Source organism: Electrona antarctica, assembly GCF_951216825.1.
Source record: "Electrona antarctica genome assembly, chromosome: 24".
NCBI lineage: Eukaryota > Metazoa > Chordata > Actinopteri > Myctophiformes > Myctophidae > Electrona > Electrona antarctica.
In genome coordinates, this window is record NC_136803.1 from 33433803 (window position 1) to 33452497 (window position 18695).

The following is an 18695-nucleotide window of genomic DNA, read 5'->3' on the forward strand; positions in this document are numbered from 1 at the left end:
ATCTCTAGTCTGCCTGGCCTTGGACAGGTCTTTATGTTGGTCGCTGGTCTCATAGGAGACACCTGTGAATGACTGCATGGCAATGTTGATGTTTGCGCAAGCTGGCATTGAAAGGACCCACACTAAGCGCTGAGTCTCTGTAAATCCTTTCCCTCGCGTTAAGCCTCCATGTGTTTTTACACTTCTCATGAGAACCTGTTCAATAATGAGATCTGTGGACAGTCCAGCCCAATACCTGTCACTCCGCCTCACTACGTGGAATCCATCCTCACATTTCTTATGGACATCTGGGTGTGTTTCAGGTAGGGCTGTCATCATTTGCAGGTACACATAGGCTGACTTTGCATATAGTCTGTGTCCAGATGCTGCGAAGTATGGCAACATATCGTACACACATTGAAGGTGTAATCTCCAGTTGCCTGTTCTCTCAGCTTTGATAAAGTTTCTCAGAATGTCAATCATGTTCATGTACTGCACCCAAAGCTGTGCCGTCCTCATAAGCATTGTTTCCTTCTTCTTATCAAGTGCACTCTGGATTCGTTCCAAAACCTCTGCGGAATGCACTTCTTCTATGGGTAAAGAAGAGGACATGACTTTGTCATACAGTTCACTGGCTATGGTCAAGTCAGTTTTGACTGTTTCCTGTAAAGGATTGGGTGCTCCATCATAATTTGGCTCACAATCAGCGGCAGCCGCCATCTCGATTGGAGGTTCCTCTACCATGTCTTGGTTTGGTACTGGCACATTGTATGCATCAGCGACCAACATGGTGTTCAGTGCTGCATCAATAAGCATATGGCCACGAACTGCTCTGGAGAAAGCCTTGCCAGTCATCATGTGGCAAACTGTGTTACCAGCATACACCACCTCTAGTTACTCCTGCAGGCCAGACCCTCCCATTAGGTGTCCAATGCTACCCAAGAAGCTCATTTGCATGTGGAATGCCCCAAGCCTGAGGACTATTCGCTTGAGTTCATTGTCACCTGGCTGAGACTGTATAATGGTCAAGGCTTTCCAGAATAGGGGTTGGTCAAAGGTCAAAACAGGGGTCACGTCATACTGCAGAGCTTGAGTTGCCACGAAACGTAATGTAGAGTATATGCAGGATACATCACTGGGATCAAGGTCAATCATAGGAAGGAATGTTACTGAAGCTCTCCCAGGGTGTTGACCATGATGTAGCAGCTGCATCATACCAGACCATGATGGCCTTTGACAGTGAAGGAGTAGGGAGGTCTTCCACAACACATCTAGCTGTGATGTTTTATTCTCTGGTGTCATGAGAACCAGTGGCTGATACACAATGGGTTCATTTATAGGAGGAATCTTAAAGTACTGAATGTTTATGCGACCAACTGCAGCAATATCTGCAGCAGTCACTTTGATGTTGGGAACAGGTTTGTTGTGTTGTGTTCCTGGTGTAACAACAGCTATTATACCCATTCCATGGAAAGTCCCTCTACCATCGATAGTTGCTACATTATGGTCTACGTTGTCTGCAACATATTGCAAATGATTATGTTGGGTAAATCCAGGGATCTCCGTCCCTTGTGCCACTGCTGCACTCCGTTCATATTTTATCACATCTGCATATGAGCAGGCAAAACCATGCACATGGAGTGTGTCTATCAAAAAGCGTGACGCAAAATGGTGGTGCATCTGGATCCCTAGCCCAAGCTGAAGAGGCGCTATCATAGTCCTTGGTCGTATTGCTTGCATGATAGACTGTCCGATTGATGCAAGCTTCGTATCAATATTTTTTCCAGAAAACATAGTCCTCAACAGCACTTGTAGTGTCTCTGGAACATAACTCACAGCACCTGCAATATCACTTGCATCTGGGTAGGAATTATTTTGGATTTCCATGGACTTTACATCACTTTGAATTAATTTTGCAGCAGTTTTTATGATATTCAGCTTCTCATCTTCAGTATTCTCAGGTTTTTGTTGCTTGGAGAATTTATGCAGGATTGAGCTGGCAGTGTCTCGGAAAGTGACCACACATTGCTTTCTCAGGTCAGTCATTACTACTCTATCTCCAAAGTGTTCATTTATTTTCATTTTCATCCACTGTGCCCCATATGGTTCATAATCTGTGTTTTGCAAGAACTCTGACATTTTCAGCACAAGGTCTTCGATAGTAATTTGCTCATCATCGTGTTCTTCTAAAAACTTTGCCACATTTAGGAAAGCTGCTATTCTCTCATCAACCTCGGGTCTTCCAACTTTCAATCTTTTGGGTTTGATGTCACAGTTTGCAGATAATTGACTTGGAATATTCTTCCGAATTCTAAAGTTAATGCTGCATTGATGGTGGTATTTTGCTTTTTCTGCACGAAGGTCATTGATAGATGCGATTCTCCCTAACACTGTATCAGACCACTCGTCATTTCTAGAGTGGCAAACCTGAACAATGCTTTCCTGAAAATCTTGTCTTTCTACTAAGTACACATCAAATTTCTCTTTGTACTTCTTTTTCTTACCAGTTTCAGTTGGTTGTGCACAGAACAAGCAGTGCTCTTGAAAATTGAATATGTTTTGTTCTGAGCGGAGATTATGCCGGATTTCTGATAATGGTTGTCGTGAGGATGGTACATTATCACGTAATGCATTTCTATCTGCTTTGCAGTAGCTGCGGCGGCATCCAACGTGAACTCTTTCCCCTGGAATTGTCACTAAGTCACTTCCACGTTGAGTGCTTGCACGATTCACACTATCGCTGCCTTTTGCTCGTAGAACAACGGATGGGTTTTCATCAGTGAGTGACTCGTTACAAATTTGACACTTATCCATTTCTCCACTTCTCCTTGCTAACATAGGCCTACACGCTGAATAGCCAGAGGCCTAACTGAAAAATCTGTGCAAATATCACTCTATTGAACATTCAGAACCAATCAGAAATATTATTATATTGTAACTATAATTATTTAGTTTCGGTTTTGGGAAAAAATAAAGAAGGCAGTGACAACTAAATTTATATAAACTAGTTTGGATTTCTGGTGAAAATAGAACAGTGGCTGTCTGGCAATGATTATGAATAGAACTAGCTAGTGCTAGTTAGTAGATGATCTACTTCAAAATGAATAGTAGTTTTGGTTTTGGGCAAAAATAAAACATGCAGTGGTAATGTGGAATCTGGAAATCATAATTCTATCCATAATGTGTGCTACTGTGCTCATAGCATATGGTGATCTGTTTAGTTGGTCAGACTAGCTGGCTGGCTTAATTGGGGTCTGTCTTTGATATTCAAGGACCACCTGGGGACAGGGGTTGTTTTTACTGTGCCTTTTGTTTGAGTCCTGAGATCCTGATTCACACCTAGGGCAACCAAATGCTAAACATGGGTTCAAAGTGGTCACTGTTGGAGTGGTTGATCAATGCGTAAGCTGGGGTTGACTTCAGGGGAACAGTGAACACGCCTCTATTCTCACCTCTTGTCTGTGGGATTGTACTTAATGTCATGCAATTGAATGTAACCAGTTCAGTCAGTCAGTTGGCCAGTCACTACCTGGTGGTGGCTGGTCAAGGCCAGCCAGGCCTATGCTATGCTATGCTGTGTTGTCGAAATAAACATCAAGGAACATCTTACTCTGTCTGCTGCCGTCTCACAATTATCTCAATGCTCTCCCGTTTTGGTTAAGTTTGTATGGTCTCGTGTCCATAATAAGATGCGACAGATGGTGCGCGATCCCGACCTTCATGGTGTTTACGCCAGTTAGGAGAAGAACCAGTTGGCTTTTTTATTCAGTCTAATCAGCGAGTTTTTGTGAGAGACGGCGGCGACGGGTTCCAGCGGAACGAGGACGAGGATGACGACGGACCACCGCGATGAGGAGTGTTGCGCAACGGCGGCCTGCGTCTCTTTCCAGCTAGCGGGCAGGGGGAGCGGTCGGCGGGGAAGCAACAGCCACACGGGGGCCTTCGATCGTCAACTCTACGCGGGGGACGGCGAGCAGGGGAGCGATGCAGCGCAGCACGGCACGGGGACGCCAGCGGAGGTCCACGACGGGGTGAGGCGACCACTCGACGCTTGGCGCGGCGGTTTCCACTTTCGGGAATTCGTTTCGGAATGGACAGGAGGACAGTGTCGGACAGCGGCCGTGTAGTATGCAGTGTACTGATCACACATCGCACGCACGACACGTGCCGAAGGAGGACACATCTCCGTGGCGGCGGTGACTTGGCTTTCCATGGCCGACTGACGACACAAGCTGAGGGCCTTCACGGACCTGAGCAGGGGTCTGTGATGAAGATGTTGCCTTTTCTTTCTCGTTTTCCCATCTCTGTTGTTTCAGAGCTGGGAGGGGGGGGGAGATGATGATGAGATGATTATGAGAGCTTTCAGCGAGAACAGCGGTGAACATTTTCTCAACTTGATCCGTGGCTGAAGCGAACTTTGAGGTAACGGAATGCAGAATACAGAAGATTTTCCTTTGTTCATACGGAGGGGAGACGGACATTCCTTCTTTCTGATTACAAAATTGTGCGTCGTGTTTGTTTCAACATGAAAAGATAGGCCTCATGTTGGTATGTTTTTGTCGTATAATTAGGTAAGTTGGTTCATAAGTAGCCTAATTGTGAATCAAATAGGTGTTTTCCTAGAGACGTGAAGAGAGTATTAATTAGTTAAATATTGCTTAAACTCTGGCCTGTTAATGTATTTGTTTATGGTCAGGATAGGTCTGGAGACTTATTTTGATTTTGGTCAGGAAACTCCAAAGAGAGAGTTTCATGTGATTTGGTGTGTATGTTCTATATACCTTAGTGGAGCAGAGTTTTATTTAAAGCATTATAAACGTATAGATATGTTATGGCACGTCCTAAATTTCCTGAAAGCGGCAATGTCTTGTTTAAACGTCAGCTAATTGTAACTTACTAATCATTTTCCATTATCCATTGTTTAAGATACTTGTCAGGATAGTGCAATTGGCAGTCGTGTAGTGCCGACAGTGTTAAAGAGGGTTTAATTTGAAATAACGCAAAGAGAATCCTCCACTGATACGAAATTGTATTTGAACTTACTGTAATGGAAACCATTTATGAATTATCCACTGATACGAAATTGTATTTGTACTTACTGTAAATGAAATCATTTATGTCGAGTTTTGTAATCTTGAATGTCTGTTTGAAAACCATGTTGGGGTAAAGCTGCTATTCTGGTGTCTCGAATGTATTGTTAACCTGAGGGTCAAGGGGGGTGGTAACTGGTAAGAATTATGGTTTCTTCATATTCTTTTATATGACATATATGTCATAAGGGGGGTTATGTGGAATCTGGAAATCATAATTATATCCATAATGTGTGCTACTGTGCTCATAGCATATGGTGATCTGTTTAGTTGGTCAGACTAGCTGGCTGGCTTAATTGGGGTCTGTCTTTGATATTCAAGGACCACCTGGGGACAGGGGTTGTTTTTACTGTGCCTTTTGTTTGAGTCCTGAGATCCTGATTCACACCTAGGGCAACCAAATGCTAAACATGGGTTCAAAGTGGTCACTGTTGGAGTGGTTGATCAATGCGTAAGCTGGGGTTGACTTCAGGGGAACAGTGAACACGCCTCTATTCTCACCTCTTGTCTGTGGGATTGTACTTAATGCAATTGAATGTAACCAGTTCAGTCAGTCAGTTGGCCAGTCACTACCTGGTGGTGGCTGGTCAAGGCCAGCCAGGCCTATGCTATGCTATGCTGTGTTGTCGAAATAAACATCAAGGAACATCTTACTCTGTCTGCTGCCGTCTCACAATTATCTCAATGCTCTCCCGTTTTGGTTAAGTTTGTATGGTCTCGTGTCCATAATAAGATACGACAGTAACTAATACAATATATTTATTTTTTTACAATTACTTATTTGTAGCCAAGGAAATTATTCCAAGATTGGTCATTGCATGGGAAATTTTCTGTGAATAGTCTTATTGGCGGACATCTTGGATTGATGCCAATTAAACATATTTCCGCAACTGGGATTTCTTGGGACTTTTAGTATGGTGTTCTGGAGACTTCATAGAAATGGTATGCGAAGAAAAAAAATCTTTTACAATTACCACATGGTCAGGAATGTATTCCAAGATTAGCCATTTTTCTGATAATAGTCCCAATTGGCGGATATTTTCAAGTAATGATGCCAATTGAACATATTTCCGCAACTTCGATTTCTTCGAACTTTTAGTATGACGTTCTGGAGACTTCATAGAAATGGTCTGTGAAGATTTTTTTATTTTTTACAATGACTTATTGGTAAGGAATTTATTCCAAGATTGGTCATATTGGACCATTTTACTGAGAATAGTCTATTGGCGGACATCTTGGATTGATGCCAATTAAACATATTTCCCCAACTGGGATTTCTTGGGACTTTTAGTATGTTGTTCTGGAGACTTCATAGAAATGGTCTGTGAAGAAATTTTTTGTTTTACAATTACTTTCAGTTTTAGGTTTAAACTGAGCTAGAATGCCTGGACTAAACCTGTGGAGGGCAGTAATACCTTAGTAATACGCCTCGCGGCGTCCACACAGCCGGAAATCCAAAAAAAGAAGAAGAAGAAGAACACCGTTACCCACAATGCAGTTGTGAAAACAACATGGCGGTGTGTTGACTGCGCGGTGGCATTTTGATGCACACTTTTACATTTCGGGAAGTGGGGGACCTGCTGTTGACACTTTAACAAACAAAGAAAAGGAAAAACGTGTCGTTTCAAAACAGTGTGGTCGTTAAGCAGCAGGAGGACGTTTGTTAGCAGCTCGACCACGGAAACACAGCAGGTAAACTATTGACGTTGTGCTTCATCCGTTTGTCTTTGACTCGTCTTTTAAGATGGAACATCAATCGTATTTCTCTGCTTGCTTGTAAATGTGATCATAAACAACCAGTAGTTACCCCAGTAAAAAACAGGTATTTTTTTCTCCTTTCTCCCTGGTTAACTAGTTAGGGGAGAACGGGGTAAGATGAACCTGTCCTGGAAGCAAGGCAAAATGAGATGGCAGTAAAATCCAATGATCTACCCATATTTCATGATGTCTTCTATCAATTGAAATGATGAGTAAGCATCTATGACAAAGGGCCATGAAAATATGACCTTTTTAAAAAAAGTGGTCATGTGGCTCAATTTGCCCCAGGTAAGGGGTAGCCGCAATTTGCAACTCTAGATTTTTTTTATAATGGGATGAATCTAGAGTTGCAATACCCTCCATTGACTCCCCACTCATCATTTTGCGTTTGCGATCTGCTTGTCTTAAACGACGTTAAACTCACCAACATTGCAGCTGTAGTCCAAGCTTGAATTATTCTCTTTCAATCTGCAAAGCTTGTTTTTCATAAAAATCCCCCGTAGACATGTTATGAGCTACTTTCTGTCAAGAAATTCTGTGCAAGTGATTATTTTTCTAAGTGCTGGAGTTTGGAAGCGCTCGTCGTAAGTCACTGAACGTCCCTGCATGCATCTGTTTCGCATTTGCACATAATGCAAGAGGCAGCAGCGCGACCCCTTAATAAAAACGAGCGCTTCCAAACTCCAACATTTCTTCTTCTTGACAGAAAGTAGCTGAGTAGATGAGTGGGGAGTCAATGGAGGGTATTGCAACTCTAGATTCATCCCATTATAAAAAAATCTAGAGTTGCAAATTATTGCGGCTAGGTAAGGGGTAAGTTGAACCACATGATATTTTAATGTTAAAAGCTTAAACTTGAACAGATAATGTATTCACTTATCGATAATAATATAACAGTTTTCCCTTTTGAAAATAGTCTTATTTGTTTATTTATTATTTAAACAATATTAAGACAATTAACCTTATATTTGCAATATTGTTAATACAATATTGCAAACTTCTCTTAAATGAGTGTACATTAAAATTAAAGGTCATTCAGTATAATTTGAGTAGCAAAGACTTAATATATGAATATCCCATTGACTCAATTTACCCCCAGACATTGGTTCATTTTTCCCACATCCACCATTTTAGAAAACAATGACTAGAATAAGCTACTTCAGACAATTTATTTGCTAAATGATTCACATGGTTCTATCTATTGGCAAATCATCAACGTGTATGATATTACATTCTAGACCTAGGTACGTAACAGTCATTTTACATGATGTCTACATTTTACTTTGACCGAGAAAAAACAGTTTTTTGTGCAAAAGATTGTTTTCTACTTTCCCCATGTGCTTCCCAACTTCACAGCCAGGTGTAAATGATGGATGCTTACTAGATTTAAGGTCACATGGCAACACAGTTTTCTAGTTTTCTAGATAAAGGGGGTGGTTCAATTTACCCGCTGGCTGGCGTTATTTAATTATATTATTATATATTGGCGATTATTATTCAGACCTTCAGTTAAATGTCTCTCAAACGCTAGGAGACACAGACTATTTAGGCGAGATGTTGTCATTGTAGTTTTGTGTGCACTTTTTACTCTTTGCACAATAGAAAACAGACGTTCAACAGTACATGCAGTGTAATTAGTGCCCATAAGAGGTAATGTACACTAGTGCAACGGTTCAGTTACCCCACGGTTCGGTTCGTACCTCGGTATGGGGGCCACGGTTTCGGTTCGATTTCGGTACATGTTTTGCATAAAAAGAACAAGAAGTTTTACTATTTCCAAAATTCTCTTTTATTTTCCTTATAAGCAAATTCAAGTATGACAGTTTTGAGAGCCTTGATGACTCTAATATGTATATAAAACACTTTTCAAACTGTTAAAGTGCCTCTGGATTAGACTACTGTACTGGTGGTATAAAGTATAAAAGGAGGTAGGTACAAAAGGTGCACATTAGCTTTGGCAAATGGCAATAAAACAAAATAGCCTATTTTAAAAGTGCTTCAGTAGTACTATAGGCTCATTAGGCTATACTGTATAAGTGTATATACATTCAGGATGTAGGGAAAACATTCAAATAAAAAATGGCCAGCAGCAAACAAAATAGCCTATTTTAAAGTACTTCAGTAGTATAATGGCTATGTATTCTGAATGTAGGAGAAACATTTAAATAAAACATTACAACCAAATAATATCTCTCAGCAATGTGTTCTCAATTCAGTAAATTGTAAGGTTCTTCTTTAAGAAGACAAGCTGGTCAACATTCTCTGGAAGAAGGCGAGAGCGACATGCACTAACAATGTCTCCTGCGGTGGAGAACACTCTCTCACTTGGAACAGAGGTTCCAGGGACACAGAGGTGACGTTGTGCAACTTTTGCTAGATGGGGGAACTTGCTCTCGTTGCTCTTCCACCAGGCAAAAGGATCACCATCAACATTGATGCAGTCCGCTAACCTGTATGATGTGACTTCCTCCTCAATTAACTGGGAAAGGGGCTTGACCTGGTTCTGTGTTTTGAAAACGTCTCCAAATAGCTCTGCCATGGCTGTCTTCTTCTGGGGAGGAGGGGAGGATGGATTCCGTCCCTCTGTGGATGGGCCTGTTGGCCTCCCCTCTGGCTCTGCTTGACTCTGCAAGAATAACAAATGTTTTAATATATATTCAATTCAATTTTTAAATGTGTTAAATGTGTCAAATCACAAGTTGTCTCAAGACACTTTAAATAAATTAATAACTAACAGCCAATCTAAATAAATGTACATTCTGTTTCTGTGGACTCAATTTAAAGGACCACAATTGAAATAAGCTATCATCTCATGAATACATGACAGACATGTATTCTGCATTTGCATCAATACAACATATAATAATAATAATCATAATCATAATCATAATAATAAAACAATACAATTATATGCAATCATAAAATCACAAAAACAAAAATAATACCTGCTGTTCATTCTCCAGGATCTCTGTGATGAGGTCCCTGTAGAGTCTGTCACGGGATGGGTCATCTAGGGATGGCAGGGATTTAAACCTGGGGTCCAGGACTGTGGCCTTCTGGAGGTACTTTTGGAGATCAGGGTCATTGTACCTTTTATTCAAGTCTTGTTTAATCCCTGCTTTGGCATCTCTGATTGTTGGGGTGTCCTTGGGCTTCTGTGAGTCTAGTGTGTGCTCACGGTCTGGAGCCATGGCGTTGAGAATCTTTTCTTTCAGAGGGATGATCATTGATACGGTGGGGTGTGTTTCACTGCTCATGAGATTTGTCATAGTCGAGTGGTTTGAGTAGTTCAACAAATTGTTCTCCAATTAGCTGCTCATCATCATTCAACATGGCCATGTCCTTTGTGACATTCTTCTTCACAGCCGGGTCCATTAATGTAGAGTAGATGGCAGGCTGCTGTTCAAGATAACGTTCTAACATGTCATGTGTTGAATTCCAACGAGTGCTGACGTCATGGATTAACTTGTTTTTTTTATCCAAATTTAGCAATCGTTGTTTCTCGGTCAGAACAGCGGCAGCTGTGGTGCTTTTGTGGAAGAAAGATACAACTCTCCTTACCTTCCCAAGGAGTCGTGACACTGTGTTGCCTGCCACTGCCTTCTTGGCTGCCAGATTAATGGTGTGAGCAAAGCAGATATGTGGCCCCAGTTCCTCGGCTTCATGAATCGCGTTCACTATATTTGATGCATTATCTGTGGTAACTGGGATGGTTATGTTTGGCCGTTCCAACTTCCATTCGGTCACTGCTTTTCCCATTTCTTTGGCCAAGTTGGCGCTTGTATGGCTTTCATATATGGGGCGAGTTTGAAGGACTGCGCTCTTCATTTCCCAATCCGACATGTAGTGGACCGTCACGGTGAGGTAACTTTCTGTAGCCCGGGAGGTCCAACCATCTGTGGTCAGTGCAAGGCTTTGTGTGTTAGCCAAATCTTCTTCAATGACTTCGCGCACCTTATTATAGATGCCAGGAATTATTTTGGTGGAGAAATAACTACGGGAGGGTACAATGTAACGTGGGTCGACCGTTTTCATTAAGTGGCGAAAGCCAACATATTCAACCACGGAAAATGGCTGCATATCTTTAGCGATCCACATCCCTATTGCATGGGTTATTTTCTTGTATCTCTCTGAATCAGTGCTGTATGGCTTATGGAAACTATCCCCGATAGACTGTTGTTTTCTCGCTGTTACCTGCGGGGCTGCTGGTCTGCTCTGAGAGAGCTTTACCTCTGGGTGGCGACGCTGGAGATGCGCGCCCATGTTAGAAGTGTTCCCATTTGCGTACGGGACATGCTTCACACAAAGCTTGCAAACAGTGTTAGTTCGGTCAACTCTTTTGTCTCCCTCGTCGCTGTACTCAACAGCAAAACCAAAATGCTCCCACACCGCAGATTTGAACGAAGCGGGTGCTTTTTCAAACTTAACTCGCTCCACTCCTCCGCTCGCCATGGCTTTTTTGTTTCTCCTTTTTTTTCTCAGCTCAGCTCTCTGAGTTGTCGGCTCAGGTTACACACGGGCAGTGTGTGGGGGGGGGGGGGGGGGGTTTGGGAGCTCGACAGTGATTGGATATTAGTTTACTCGTGGGGCGGGGGTTTCTTTCTGCAGCACAGCAGCCTGTTGTCTGCCTGTGAGTCTGTGTGCGCTCCGCTCCAGCTGTAAGAAATTAATTAATGCAAACCGAAATAGCGCGGTTCATTAGAGCGTATTGAACCGTGTATGCTGTACCGAACGGTTCGGTTTTAAACCGAGAACCGCTGCACCCCTAATGTACACTCACTGGCGAAACGGCTGAGCACGCATCAAATTAAATACCTTCACCAGTCACCTTCTCCCACTGAACCCCACCCCCTGGCTCTCCTTGAACACAAAGGCGTTGCATTTGCATGTCTATGGGAGGGTCGCGCCACGTAATGGACATGCCTGTGAATGGCACGTCGTCAACATGGCTTTGCATATTTGCTATAAAGCAACGAGGTTCAAAGTGCAAACAGTGGTGTGCTGTTGATTTTAGACAGCTATCTGGGTCCCTGGGTCTGTCCCTGGCTGGCTGTGTCCGAGCACAAAAATAGCTTTTGGTTGGTTTTCACAACCAAGTGTCACTGTTGCGCAGCCGCACTCCGGTGCGGTATTTCCGAACGCTCCCAACGTTAAACAGAGGCGTGTTTGTCAACCCAGATATTTCATGGTGCTACTGTATCGATACAGCAGTCTTTCTAGAGAAAGGCCAAGAAATGGCCAAGACGTTTTGGCCATTATCTCTGGAACGGGAGGTCCAATTTGCTCAGTTTAAAGTGTGTTGGATACGTGACAATCAGGACATTAAGCACATTGGATTGGTGGGCCAGTCAAAATTGCGCCGCGGGCCGGAAGTGGCCCGCGGGCCAGAGTTTGAGTATCACTCGGCTACAGTAAGTTCCTGGGGGTCTGGATGTTCCGGGGACCCCCCAGGGACCCTTACATGGTAACTGTCATTTCTCGACCGTTTTGGATGCGGGGCGGCTCGCCGGAACCGGGCCGGCACCCTGGCCGCGTTCCTGGGGGCCAGGAACTTCCGTGGACCCCCACACGGAGTTGCACCACTCACTTAACAACGGGAGCTGCTATGTTTTAACGATATCACGTGCACGCGCAGATGCAGCTTAGAGGCTGGTCAATTGTTTATTTTATTTAATGAAACATGTGTACGTATTGAATGAAAAATATGAATTATGAACCTACAGTGACTAGTCCAGTGTGGTGCCGTGACACAAGTCCAGTGGTGCTGCAGAATACTTTAATATTTGGAATGTATCAATGTCACTTCAGTTTAACCACTAAACCCTTTATACTTGGACCACCAAACCTAATATATGGACTCCCAAACCTAAAATAGCCGATCTACAAGCTCACAACACGTCACAACTTGACCCGAGCTTGTAGATTTGCTATTTTTGGTCAATGTTTTCACTTTCGGTCCAGTGGGCACGTTCTTTAAAATATCAAATTGTCCCTAAGCAGCCATTTTAATTGAGGCAGAAGCGAGCCTTTAGTTTGCCGAATGAATGTGTGGCCTTATTTATTTACCATTGTCCTTCTTATTTTCATGATGATGAATTGAACTAAAACATTATTTTCTGTTGGTGATTTCCACAGAGCACCACAGGAGGAGATCTCACGCCATCAGGAGAGATGGCCTCCAAAATATATTCAGCACGGTCAGAGGAACAGCGGGAGATGGACCAGCGACATGGACTGTTTGATGCAAAGCTGCAACCCGTAGTAAAGTTGTACAGGATGGGTATGTACCGTTTTATTTACAGCTAGTTAAACATGTGAGCCATGAGCTATTGCACATTTAATCGCTTCCATAGCGACAATCTGCCGAAATCTCTCACGGCCCACGTCTATTTTACATTTGGGTGGCTGCACAAACATTGACTGCCAACAACGGCTATTTTTATTTATGCGGAACTGCCAAAGACGGTGCTTTACATTCAATGTTCTTTTCAGTGGTTTACCATAGATGGCGCTCTTCGCCAACGTATCAATGGCTTTAGGTTGCTAAGCGACAGATACAACTGGAAATGCAGCAGCGTAACTAGACATCAGTAGGCCCCCACGCACGCTGGTCAGCACCAGACATAGGGCTGACCTTCGATCACGCTTTTGAAGATCAACGCTTCGGAAAAAAAGGCGAGCAGTGACGCACAATGAATTAGGCTTAAAATAAATAAAACAACGATCGGATGTTTATAGGTCAGATCAATTAGCAGAGCGGAGCAGCTTCTCACTGACCAGCTCTTAAAGTTTACTTACTTTAATAATATGACATAGTGTTGGATCTCCATTCTCCAGACAAACAAACCTTGGATTATAATTATTGGATTAGGCCTATAATTCTTCTTTCTTCAAACCAGCACGAGCCACGAGGTAAGAAACTATATAATTATTCACTGTTCGCACAGCACCCAGGCAGGTGTTCTTAATCACGTCGCATTCCCATCAAAGTAGCCTATAGTCTACCACACTAACTTTGTGATCAACCTTCTTAATTTGCTTATTTTATTTGTAAAAAGCAACACTGTATTAAGACATGGCAGTATAATATTGGTGCAAAATGGAAGTATGTAATGAAATACCGGTAGTTGAGAGAGAGAGAGAGAGAGAGAGAGAGAGAGAGAGAATTGCTTTGAGAGAGAGAGAGAGACGTAAAGCCGTTCCATTTCAAAGAATAAAAACATGCCGACTCCGCGAGGCCCATGTGCAGCCGCACCGTTCGCACAACCTAAACAGCGGCTCTGTCTCTGAGAGTGCAATATTATAGTTAGTTACCGTACTTATATTAGTGCAGAAAAGAGACAATAAATCCCACTTTGGAGAAGATTTGCTCCGAATGGGTTGTATAGTGGCAGGGAATCAGGGATGGATAGAATCCTCTTCGCTATATAGGTGCCAACTTTGCATAACGTGGCACATTATTTTTCCACCACAGTGGTCGTGGTGGCAATGACTGTAGCTGCAATTGTTGACTTCCTTGTTAATTAACACGTGAGGACGGAGGAAGCTCTGCGAGGCGTGAGCATGGCTCGCGGACCAAATGGGCCGGCTCGCGGACGAAAAGGGGACGCTTTTTTAAAAATGACTATTCGATTTTTTATTTCAAGATCGACTCCCGTGCGTATCGATCGAATGTCGATTAATCGATTTTTTTGGGTCAGCCCTAACCAGACACCACCCTCCCTTGCGCGGTCTGCGTTTTGGTTTATAAACAGCGGGGCACTGTACAGTAGTTTGGATTTGTGAACAGAGCAGCAGCATCCAGTCTGGACTCGGGAGAGCCCACTGCACACTCGCCACTTCTGACTTCATGTTATTCTCCACCAGAGCTGTTGTAATTGGGAGGCGAGGCACGTGTGTGCCTATGGTGTGTGGCTGTGTGCTAGCAGCAGCCACCATCAGGCTCCGCCAAACGTTGGTCAACTCAACTGTTATTGCATCTCTGTATGTATTTATCATTTTATTTTACGGTTGGGCGGCCGTGTGTCGCCCCCCTTGCTACTGAGCCCCAACGCAGTTGCTTTGTCTGCGTCACGCTAGTTACGCCCCTGCGGAAATGAACCGGATCAGATTTATAAATATATATTACGCACATCCACGACAAAAATAAATTATGTTATTAATATTAAGCTCAGAGGAGTTTCTGGTCTTAGTTAATCCTAAACTCCTCTGGGATTTCAATGGTTTCTTTCCAGACTCTGAGAAGTCCAGACAGCAGGCTCAGATGAATTCTCCAGACCCAGCCAGACCTGTTTCAGTGAAACAGGAGGAACCTGAAGAGCAGCCAGACCTCAGTAAGTCTCTCTCTTTTCCAGCTTCAAGGTGTTGTTCATTGTCACATAACAACAGCTGTTGCTGCAACCGAAACTGCTTGTAAATCCACCCATCAGTTCAATAGTTAAAGTCCATTGAAAATGTAATGGTGGTCTCGGGTGAAGTGGAACGATACAGGAAGGGGGTGTTCCAATGTTCTAGAAATTTCTCTAACATGGGAGTGGATGGCAGGCCAGTTTTATTCTCACTGGAGACCTAGCCTGTGCACCATTTCATTTAGGGTATATGATCCTGTCGGGGGCAGATGATATTGTTACGTCATGTTGTAGTATTCTTTTGTAGTCGACAACGGGGTGGCAACTTCCTTTTCCCTCAAACCGATTTTTCTCAATAAAAGCTGCAGGCTACGAGAGCTTTTATTGTTATTCTTCCGGTTTGAGGGAAAAGGAAGTTCCGTTTGATTGTTCCTGACTTTACATGACGTAACAATATCATCCGCTCCCGACCGGATCATACAGATTTTTTAAACGGAGACCAGGCTTTCCTCCGAGGTGGTGGAAAGCCTGGTGAGGCGAGGTTACTGGAGACCTAGTGGAGAATACTAATAACAATAATATTATTATTGTTATTAGTATTCTCCACTAGGTCTCCGGTTATTCAATTCCTTATTCACTTGCTGCATTTCAGACCAGTGTGTGGAGTCCAGACTGCAGGTGAAGATGAACTCTCCAGACTCAGCCACGGACGTTTCTATTAAACAGGAACCTGAAGACGTTTCTATTAAACAGGAACCTGAAGACATTTCTATTAAACAGGAACCTGAAGACATTTCTATTAAACAGGAACATGAAGACGTTTCTATTAAACAGGAACCTGAAGACATTTCTATTAAACAGGAACCTGAAGACCACCAACACCTCAGTAAGTTTAATTTGCTCTTCCTTTTTCTCCTCCTATTTTCTGTTCTGTCGGGCTGCCACAATGTCTTATTTAAAGTTATTTTCACTACAATAACAATGGCAAAACATATCAGGACACTGATAATATGCCAATATGAAAATCCATCATTGGAATATCTCTCAAATTTAATTTAGAAAGATTATTTTCTTATTACCATAAACAAAAGCAACATCATATTTTGCACAAATGCAATGAGAAAGTAAACTTGACAATATAAGTTCACCATGTTTCTTTACAGTAAGTAGGTCTCAAACAGTTTTTCATGGTGTGTCTCTGTAGGAGACGAGGTGTCTAGAAATGGCTCTGTGAGTCTGAACTGTGTAAGATGACAGATCTCTGACTATCTTTTAATCAGCTTCTTCATTTGAGGTTTAACCATTTGAACCTACAGTATATTGTGGGGGGAACAGTTGCCTGAAATAGTCAATCCACAAGCTCACAACACATTGCAATTAGCTGCAATGTAGGAATTGCTGTTATGTTCTGTCCGTTAATTTGACATGGACATCACAATGACATTAGACGAACCAGATTATTATTATTATTGCTTAAAGTGTATATTGCACCAGTGCTATTTTTCAGCACCTATCCACAGGAGGCTTTTCTAATTTCACTATAGTCGAAACCCAATCAAGTACAAAAAATATAATATATAAATATATACAGTGAGTTGCTGCGTTTAGCTGTAGCCTATAACAGGCTATATTGTTCCATTTTGTGAGTTGTCCCGGCGTTAATAGTGAATGTACTTCGCGCTTCCCTGCGTTGGCTGATCTGAGCACGCAGGAGTTTGTAGGGTCCGATAACAAGAACGCAAGAATACAAGAACGCAAGCCCCTAAAAAACATGCTCACCCCAGGTGTGGTAGGCTACTTAAAGGAACACAATCAGGTGTGAATTAATGAGTCATAATTTGCAAGCAGTGTTTGTGGAAACATCCAAGGCATGCAAGGTAACACGCCTCACAAAACCCCAGCCGCCAGACCACAAACATGTCATTAACACAAAGGCTATACTAGTGCAGCGCCATATCAACATCATTCAAAATGAGGCATTTAAGTGTAAATGACAAATATGCTACAATCGATAATATGGCGTCTCGTTCTTACACCTTTGTTGCCTTACCTCGTCATGACGGTACCAAAGAAGTTCCGACGACAGTGTCACTCTGCCGAAAGATAAAGTCCACAGCGTGTCTCATCACAACGTACTGTGAGCTTGCTTGTAGGTCAGACAAAATAAGCCTGAAGTGTAAAGCCAAATATATCCTTTGTCATATCACGGGGTCCCACACCGAAAATAGCCACTCTACAAGCTAATCTGGTTGTCCTTCTTTTTGAATATTTTGCAGGGCCTTTGCTCCTAGACCATAAGGGTCATAACACATTGTATTTGTTTTTTTGTAGACTTTCTGCACGTTCCTGTGTGTAAAGAGGAGGTTCCACCTGAAGAGGAGAGGAGCTCCAGTCTGGTCCAGGAGGAACCACAAGCTCCAGAGATGAAAGAGGAACAAGAGGACTTACTTCAAAGACCAGAAGAGGCTGGTGGAGCAGCGTTGACATTACTAGCAGTGAAAAGTGCAGAAGATGATGAAAACAGAGAGACAGAGCCTGTAGCCGGCACCTCAACCGAACACATGAAAACACAAGCTGATGTAGACGACTGTGGAACATCACAACCAACTAGTGACCACCAGCTCCTCTCTTCACACTGTTCTGATTGTGACACTGAAGACAGTGATGAGTGGGAGGAGACTAGGGGAGATCAGTCAGCTTTAAACACACTGAAATCACAAAACACACACAATGTGGGAGGACAGAGCAAGCTGTCCAAGGACCTGAAATCATCGAAACAAACTGACTCCATGTGGAGTCACACAGGGAAGAAAAGTTTTAATTGTACAGAATGTGGCAAAATGTTTAATCTAAAGGGGACTTTAAAATCACACATGAGGATTCATACAGGTGAAAGGCCATTCTCTTGTACAGTTTGTGGTACAGGCTTTACTCAGGTGAGTAATCTAAAAACACACATGATGATTCATACAGGTGAAAAGCCATTCTCTTGTACAGAATGTGGTACATGCTTTACTAAGGCGGTTAATCTAAAAACACACATGATGATTCATACAGGTGAAAAGCCATTCTCTTGTACAGTTTGTGGTACAGGCTTTACTCAGGTGAGTAATTTAAAAAAACACATGCTGATTCATACAGGTGAAAAGCCATTCGCTTGTACAGTATGTGGTAAAGGCTGTGTGAACACAAGTAGTCTAAAAACACACATGAGGATTCATACAGGTGAAAGGCCATTCTCTTGTACAGTTTGTGGTACAGGCTTTACTCGGGTGGGTCATCTAAAAACACACATGATGATTCATACAGGTGAAAAGCCATTCGCTTGTACAGTATGTGGTAAAGGCTGTGTTAACACAAGTAATCTAAAAAGACACATGATGATTCATACAGGTGAAAAGCCATTCTCTTGTACAGTTTGTGGTACAGGCTTTACTCAGGCGGTTAGTCTAAAAACACACATGAAGACTCATACAGGCGAAAAGCCTTTAGTTTAAGACATAATGATCAGTCAGTCTAA

General features: G+C 42.7%; 1 protein-coding gene across 1 annotated transcript; it reads left to right on the top strand.

The window, feature by feature from the left end:
- Nucleotides 1–6568: 6568 nt before the first annotated feature.
- On the top strand, nt 6569–16429 carry LOC306917649 (uncharacterized protein; the record flags this gene model as incomplete). The annotated part of the gene is made up of 5 exons (XM_079495944.1): nt 6569–6761; nt 12963–13107; nt 15062–15160; nt 15828–16061; nt 16380–16429. The coding sequence occupies exons 2-5, from the start codon at nt 12999–13001 to the stop codon at nt 16427–16429; spliced, it is 492 nt and encodes a 163-aa protein (XP_079352070.1). The 5' UTR covers nt 6569–6761; nt 12963–12998.
- Nucleotides 16430–18695: the final 2266 nt, after the last annotated feature.